This window comes from Podarcis tiliguerta, assembly GCF_965153285.1.
Source record: "Podarcis tiliguerta genome assembly, chromosome: Z".
Classification (NCBI taxonomy): domain Eukaryota; kingdom Metazoa; phylum Chordata; class Lepidosauria; order Squamata; family Lacertidae; genus Podarcis; species Podarcis tiliguerta.
Genome location: NC_139553.1, coordinates 28,364,617 through 28,373,092, shown reverse-complemented (window position 1 = coordinate 28,373,092; position 8,476 = coordinate 28,364,617). Strand labels below are relative to the sequence as shown.

General features: G+C 43.1%; 1 protein-coding gene across 1 annotated transcript; it reads right to left on the bottom strand.

The window, feature by feature from the left end:
* Positions 1-689: 689 nt before the first annotated feature.
* LOC310669212 (DNA excision repair protein ERCC-6-like) lies at positions 690-8,221 on the bottom strand. Its single transcript, XM_083422793.1, has 2 exons — positions 7,783-8,221; positions 690-4,564 (listed from the first exon to the last, which is right to left on the bottom strand). The coding sequence occupies exons 1-2, from the start codon at positions 7,833-7,835 to the stop codon at positions 1,015-1,017; spliced, it is 3,603 nt and encodes a 1,200-aa protein (XP_083278919.1). The 5' UTR covers positions 7,836-8,221; the 3' UTR covers positions 690-1,014.
* Between the last annotated feature and the right edge of the window lie 255 nt (positions 8,222-8,476).

Here is an 8,476-nt window from a genome sequence, read left to right as displayed (position 1 = left end):
TTTATAACGCCAGCTTACTTTCTTCAGGGAACTTTTAGTATGAGGAGCATTTGGTTTGGTGATCCTCCAACTGTGAACATAGGAACAGTCCAAATATAGGCTTGGACATTTTGGTGAGAACTAAGCTTCTGAAGCAGAGGCAGGAACTTTTAAACCTCACATCAGCCCCAGCCAGTATGCCCAAGTGATGCCAGGGACTATGAGAGCTGTGATCCAGCAATGTTTTGGGGAGCACAGGTTCCCTACACAGTGGTACCCCGCAAGACGAATGCCTCGCAAGACGGAAAACCCGCTAGACGAAAGGGTTTTCCGTTTTTCGATGCGCTTCGCAGGACGAATTTCCCTATGGGCTTGCTTCGCAAGACGAAAATGTCTTGCGAGTCTTGAGATTTTTTCCCGCTCCCCACCCCCTTTTTCTAAGCCGCTAAACCCCTAATAGCCTTTTAGCAGCTAATTCGTTAATCCCTTAAGCCTTTAATAGCCGCTAAACCGCTAATAGGGTTGCTTCGCAAGACGAAAAAACCGCTAGACGAAGAGACTCGCGGAAAGAATTAATTTCGTCTTGCGAGGCACCACTGTATCTGCTTGGAAAGAAATGACTCCTTACCTTCTGTGGGAACAAAGAAGTAGATGACACTTAACTAAAATGTGGTAAAAGAGAGAAAGAGAGAGCAACTAACACAATAGGCTTTCAAAGTTAGACCAGGTTTATTTTAAAATCTTAACAGCTAGTTTTTACAAAAGAGAGAGAGACATACATACACCCCAAGTGAAAGAAGTTGGGCCTTAAATGTTACAGATCAATGTCAGAAGCAATTTCCTCAAGGTGCAGGTTCATCTTTCCACTGCTGTGATTGGATGCAAATCTGCTCTGGAAGGAATCAATAAAAGGTTACCATAAAAGGGGTGAGTGTAACAGTATAAAAACTCTGGAAACTGCTGTAGTAAAACTCTAGCTTTGCTCTCAGACTCTATCATTTCACTGGACAGCTCCTTTTCCAGCCGCTCCAACTCCTAATCACTATTGTCCAGAGTTTTTTCTGCTTCAAGGTAAAGCTTAAAAGAATCTTCACAAGACCTATAACTGGTGGATTCAATGGTCTCTGCAATGTCCTCCACCTGATCCAATAGGATACTAGCAAGGGATTTTCGAGAAGCGGTTGATCTTCTTCCACTAACTATTATCCTAGGAGAGAAACAAAGGCTGGTTGTGGACAATTTAGACTTTGGCGTTGACATGATATCAGGTAGTTTGTTTGTGGGAGATCCTTGTCTGTGCTTACTATCATCCCAATCAACTATAAAACAATCGTCATCCTCTTCACTATCTGAAACGATTTTTTTAGTGGGCATATTTTTATGCTGAAAAGAAAGCTCACTGTTGTTCATCAACACATCATCAGAGCCCCCAATAACCATAGATCCCATTATACTTTTGCTGGCTTGGAGACTTCTGTTGTCCGAATTTTCCTGAAGCCAAGAGTGAGCCCAAGAGCTACAGTGGCTATTCAGTGGAAATCTTGTGTTCTCTGTATCCTTCAGTGACATTTCCACTCCTGAGATATCTTGCAACTGATCCTCGGAATCTTCTAAGACAAGTCTGAAATCACACTGGGGAGAACCAGATAGAGCCTCATCAACCATTATTACACTCATTCCAGATTTCTGCGCAAAACTGAGGTCTGACATTTTACTGGTCTGCAGTTGAGATGCTTCTGAGGCACCTGGCTCAGCAACTTCACCTGCCTCTCCATGTGGACTTGTAGGAACATTGAGAGACATGTCAGTCTCGCCTTGTTGCTTGACATGGTTAGACACATACTCTGATGACTGCTGCAATGGGACCCCTTGGATATCAGTAAGCATGCCATTTGCCTCGACAGGAGGGTCATGGCAGATTGTTTGAAGTTCAGAACTGCAGTTTACCTGGAAAGACAAGTGAGCTTGAGAAGAAGAGGATACATGACTTTGATCATGGTTTTGAGTAGTTTGTAGATCATCATCAGGCAAATAGTGAAATGACTGCTGCAGTGGGGCCACTTGGGCATCGTTAAACTTGCCATTTGCCTCAGCAGGTGGGTCATGTGAAGCCACCTGACATGCAGGGCTGCAGTTCTCCTTGTAAGATAATGAATGATCTTGAGTAAAAGAAGATATAGGAGTTACTTCTTGTGGACTGGCTGGTTTGCATTCTTCGTTCATGGATGTAGAGATATCCATATTAGTTATGTTCTGAAGCACTTGTTCATCCTCCTCAATAAGTAGCTCTGTCATCTTAGAACTCACATTGACAATGTCATCATCACTGCCACCTACAAGACTGATATTCTCACTGCTTGTGGGTTCATCAGTTACAGGTGGGACAGGAGCATAATTTGGAGAAGGCTTTGATGGCTTTTTATTTGGCTGGGTGGACAATTCCATATCTCTCAGCCATGCCCCTTCAGTCGTGTTTCGGAGGTTTCCCATCAGTTGGTCCTTTAGCTGGGATTCCAGCTGTACCAGCTCTTGGGCTTTCTGTACCCTGTGTTCAATGTCCAGGAGGACGTCTTCATCCTCAACTTCATCTCCATGAACCGCTTCATGTGTGTACATTAAGTCATGGTCTGATATGCCAAATATATCCAGTGAATGGAGATACGCAATGTGCTTGTCCAGCTGCTTATCTGTTTTTCTTTGGCTTGCATGCAAAGACTGAAGCTGGAGCTGTGTTACTGAGCTTTGAGTGTCTCCCAGTGTGAACAACTCCCTTAGTTCTTGCATAGTGAAATATCTGTATGGGTCTTTCCTATCTCCCATGCTTTGTCGGATTAATGAGTCTTTGAATACTTGTCTTCTGTAGATTTTCTCCTCCACTGTCCCACAGCTAATTAGCCGGTAGATTACAACATTGTCCTTCTGCCCTATCCTGTAGACCCTGTCTACAGCTTGAGCATCTGTAGCTGGATTCCAGCTAGGATCAAAAATCACCACCCTGGTAGCTGCTGTTAAGGTTAGACCAACCCCACCGACTTGGGTAGTAAGCAGAAACACAGAGTATTCTTTGCTCTTCTGAAAGACACTAATTCTCCTTTTTCGCTCCTCCAACTGGCTTACTGTTCCATCAATGCGCATTAGCTTAAAGCACCTGTGAGTTAAGATGCGCTCTATAATATCCAGCATTTTTCTTGAATGAGAAAACACCAGTGTTCTGTGCCCCTCCTCCTGCAATCTTTCCAGCAGGGCCATGAGGAAGCAGAGCTTTCCTGATTCCGCCATCAGAGTCTCATCCAAAATGTCCCTAAGGTTTCTCTTCATGCTGGAAGGCTCATCATTTTCATCACCATCCACCAGATTATAATTGGGAGCTTCCAGACCAAGTTTGCTACATGCTTGTGCTGACAACAGCCTGGGGTGATCACAGAGTTTCTTCAAGACATTCAGTTCAGCAAGTGGGGACCTTGTGGTCATTAACAACTTTTGGATATGATCCAAAGACAGAAAGTCCCTATATATTTCTTTTTGTATAGGTGATAAGTATACCCACACAATGAAGTCGTTTTTTCTGGGCAGAGAAGGCATTTCAGAAGCAACAGTCTTGCTCTGGTCTTCTGGGAGACTGATTTTAAGTTCAGGCTTAGCTTTGTTCTGTAGTTCATCTTTACTCCGTCTTAGGAAATATGGCTTGATTATGGACATCAGGTTTTCAGAGATCTTAAGTCCCAGTGCTTTCTCTTCCTGGGTTGCATTCTTTGTCCTGGCTCTTATGATAGGTTTTTCGTATTCCATCCCGAAGGTTTTCATCGTGCCTAGAAGCGATCCCTGACAAGCAAAGTCAAAAAGAGCCCAGAGTTCTTTTAGGTTGTTTTGGACTGGAGTGCCTGTGAGCAGGATGCGGTTTTGAGAAGGGATAGCATGCACAGATTTTGTCGTTTTGGCAGATGGTGTTTTAATTTTATGAGCTTCATCAAGGATGACGTAGTCCCAGACGAACTCCTTCCCATCAAAGCTCGATAACTGCTGCCAACTGCTGAGGACCAGCTGATAAGTTGTGAGCAAGATACCACTCCTCTTCTGGATCCTCTTTAGATTTCTCTCACATTCATACTTGTTGGGTCCATGAAAGACACTCACTCGCAGCCCAGGAGTCCACTTGGCAAACTCTTTAAGCCAGTTGCTCAAAAGGCTAGGTGGCATAATTAACAGCACAGTCCGAATGAGTTCTTCATCAAACATGCCCGAGAGGAAAGCAATGATCTGAATGGTTTTCCCCAAGCCCATGTCATCTGCAAGGATACCGCCTTTCCTTCCATCGCGGTATAAACTGTATAAGAAGGCAACCCCTTCTCTCTGGTGGTCAAATAGCTTGTCATGTATTTCTCCAAACAACATTAGTCCACTCTGACAGACGTCCACAAAGACATCATCTTCCTGATCCAGGGCTAGTGAAGCTAATGCTTCCTCAACTTTTTTAATTTTTCTTGTCAGCTTTTCACAGGGATAGATTTGATGCGCCTTCCTCAGAAGGCAGAGAGATTCCTCCAGATTGCCATTTTTTGCTTCCTGCTTTGCTTGGGAGACAAATCTGCAAAATATAAAGTTTGAAGAGTCAGAAATACCCCGCAAAAATAAACTCAGGGTCTTGAAATATAGGAAGGACAGTAGCATCCATGCATTTGATTCACACAATATAGCATGCCTACAAAACAACTGTCATTTATTGTTTATTATTTATTTTCACACACACACACACATAGTATGTAGTGAGTTACAAAAATCACAAATTTAATAGTAAAAATAAATCAAATATCAAAGAGATAAACACAATAGCTCTAAAAACTCAGAGACCACTCACACACAGCATTAGAAATTATATAAAAATTTGGGACCAGTTTACTAGTATCATTTACTTGCTCCATGTGTTCTAGCTCAAACACTTTGATCTGCAGAACTTGCACTTCTATAAGTGCCATATAATGTTCATTCTGCATTTGCTAGGAGTTCATCTTTCAGCGTGGCACCATGTATGCTTTCCTTTCCAATCAATGCTAGACAGATAGCCTTGCTTTCTGATATTAGACGTCTGCTAAAACCTTTTTTTTTAATTCAGAAATCCTGTCCAGACACATATTAGTCTACCAAGAAGAAGAAGAAGAAGAAGAGTTTGGATTTGATATCCCGCTTTATCACTCCCCTTCAGGAGTCTCAAAGCGGCTAACATTCTCCTTTCCCTTCCTCCCCCACAACAAACACTCTGTGAGGTGAGTGGGGCTGAGAGACTAATATTTGCTGACTAATACCAATATTTGCTGAATTCATTTGTGTGTTACTGATAATTGTTTTATGCACACTGCTTAAAGATTTGTTTCATTAAGCAGTTTCTAAGTAAATAAATATAAAATATTAAAACCTTTGTGGAATAAAAAGATGTTCAACACTAGGGTTGCCATATTTCAAAAAGTGAAAACTGAACACAAAAGTTGTTGAGCTTTTTTTCTTTTGTCAAAGTTGTTGAGCTTGTTTTGCAAAATCTCAGCAACAAAAATATTGCAGTTTTTGAGCTATTTTTAAGGAAATTCACCAAAATCTAGACTTCTGACATGGGTTGCCAAACGTCTGGATTTTCCTGGACATTTCTGCAATTTCTGCCCAGACCCTGTTCCCAACTGCCTTATTCCATCTAACACCCAAAGATCACTTCAACTCAATGGGACTTGCTTTTGAGTAGACTAAATAGGACTGCGTTGGAAAAATTAGAAGTGAAGTTTTGGTAAGTTTCTCCAGAGAGAATTAGGCCTCATCTGCCCAAGGACACAGTATTTTGGGTGGTGTCAGTGCAGTTCCACAAGACCCCACTTGACCTATGCATTTAAAGCTCTAAGCTCTTTAAATAGTCATGGCTTCCCCTAAAGAATCCTGGGAACTGTAGATTGTTAAGGGTGTTGAGAATTGTTAGAAGATCCCTGTTTTCCTCATAGCAATCCCTCTTCCCAGGGAACCCATGTAGCTCTAGGAGGAAAATAGGGGTCTTCTAACAACTCTGTGAAGTGAATCAGGAGACTCTCAGCACCATCAGAAGTCTAGGGGGAACCATAGTAGTTTCAGCTGATATGATAGCGCTTAAATCTGTAGCACAGATAGGGTCTTATAGAACTGCAGTGACACCACCAAAAGTCTCTCTCTTTTTTAAAAGGCCAAATCACAGGATTAACCATGCCAATGAGCTTTTATCAGCAATGGGAAACCTCTGGCCCAACATCTGGTTCTAATTAGGCCCAGTATGGGTCCTAATCTGAACACAAGATTGTGCGGCAGGTACAGATGTGATTGCAAAGGAACAATCAGGAACTTAAAGTGAGCAGAAGTAAAAACACCAGCACAGTAATCCTTATATTTGCAAAGCTGGAGATTTAGCAGATACTTGGTAGATTTTATATTTTCAAAATATAGAGGAATGTTGCTTCTTTGCCTCAGCAGCTTTCCGTGCATCTTGAAATATTTTTTACACCTAGCAGAACCTAACCTGATTAAGGCTGCAGTCCTATGAGAGTAAGTACCATTGAATTCACTGATTTACAGTCATACCTCAGGTTGAAGTAGCTTCGGGTTGAGCGTTTTCGGGTTGCGCTCCGTGGTGACCCAGAAGTAACAGAACGCGTTACTTCCGGGTTTCGTCACTCGCGCAGATGCTCAAAATGACATCACGTGAATGTGCAGAAGCACGGGTTGCGTTCACTTCAGGATGGGAACGGGGCTCCGGAACGGATTCCGTTCGCATCCAGAGCTACCACTGTATATACTTCTGAGTGGACATTGTAGTGTTAGGGCAGAGGCACACCACATATTTAAAGCACATGGCTTCCAACAAGGAATCCTGAGAACTGTAGTTTCCCTCAAAGAGCTACAATTCCCAGTACTCATAACAAATAATAGTTCCCATGATTCTTTGGGGGAAGCAATGTGCTTTAAATGCATGCAGTGCGTATCTTAAAAATGGTAGATTTTGGAGCTTCTGCTTTTTCTCTGTACACACTCTGTACACACCCTTTAACATCCAGCATGAAGAACACAAAAAGCTTGTACAGTCATAATATGCTTTGGGATGAATATTTTCGAGTTGCGCTCCACGGCGACCCGGAAGTAATGGAGCGCGTTACTTCCGGGTTTCGCAGCTCGTGCATGCGCAGATGCTCAAAATGACGTCACACGCGGAAGCAGCGACCCGCGCAGATTGCATTCACTTCAGGATGCGAACGGGGCTCCGGAACAGATCCCATTTGCACCCAGAGGTACCACTGTATGCTTTATTTTAGGACATTCTGAGTGGTGGAAAGCTATTCTGTACTGGGTCCCCCCCTCCCCCTCATAAAAATAAGCCAGCAGGACTACCTACATTTTACTATTATTTTTTTGAATAACTTTCTGACCTGCTGTTATTTTAACTCTATTAATTGTTTTTGCTGCTGTTTTACATCCTGGAATTTTAACACTGCATTTTTTAGATCTGCTGCAACCTGCCAAGGAAACTTGTGCTCCCTGAAATGTGAGCTAGTAATCAATGAAATAACTGTTATTAAATATTTCGAATATCACAGCTCCGCAAAGTAACCATACACAGGTGTATTGAGAAGTAAGACCAACTGAGTCCACAGGGCAAGTGCTACAGTCTTGACTCCCACTTGCCCAGGAGAAACGGCGTTATCACATTTCTTATCCGCGGAAGGAGAAACGCTCTGGAATCTTAGCTCAGAAGTAAACCTTAAATGCAGAATCACCCTCCCGTTCCAAATCCTTTTCGTTTACCTCCGGTACTGTTCATCCCGCTCAGGATTATCAGTGTCCAACGGCTCAGCCATACTTTCGCAGCAGAAACAAACACGGAACCGGCTGCCAGTGAGATTTCAAAACTGCGCGGCAAGCAGCAGCGTCTACTTCCTTAACCTTCCCAGCCTATCACTGAGCGAAATGCAAATGAGGCACGATGTTTTTAGCCTTTCCGCTCGTTCCGAACACAGAGGAGGCGTTCTCATTCCAGAAGGTGGTGGCGGCTCATTCAATGTTTATTCGTTCATTCACACCATTCATTCATTCATTCGCACCACTGAGATAAAAATGTAGAGTCACAATTCAGATGTGTGGAAGTTCGGTTCCTGGTTTCGTTTTACTCCGGCTGCTGCCGCGCCGCCGCTAAGTGACCATATAAAACTTTGAAGAATGTATGATTTGGGGGCAGGAGCTGTAACTGGAGAAGAAAAGAGCATTGATGCTCTTCCTAATTCAGATCGTATTTCGTGTGAAAAATATGATTTAGGCTTTAATGAGACTTACTTCGGAGTAGGCCTGCACAGTAAAGGTAAAGGGACCCCTGACCATTAGGTCCAGTCGTGGCCAATTCTGGGGTTGCGGTGCTCATCTCGCTTTATTGGCCAAGGGAGCCGGCATACAGCTTCCGGGTCATGTGGCCAGCATGACTAAGCCGCTTCTGGAGAACCAGAGC

Bases quoted from the DNA above. Each gene is read 5' to 3' on its own strand.
- LOC310669212 (XM_083422793.1), bottom strand. From the start codon at position 7,835: ATGGCTGAGCCGTTGGACACTGATAATCCTGAGCGGGATGAACAGTAC. The intron at 4,565-7,782 runs GTAAACGAAAAG...TATATTTTGCAG, and splicing joins CGGGATGAACAGTACCGGAG to ATTTGTCTCCCAAGCAAAGC.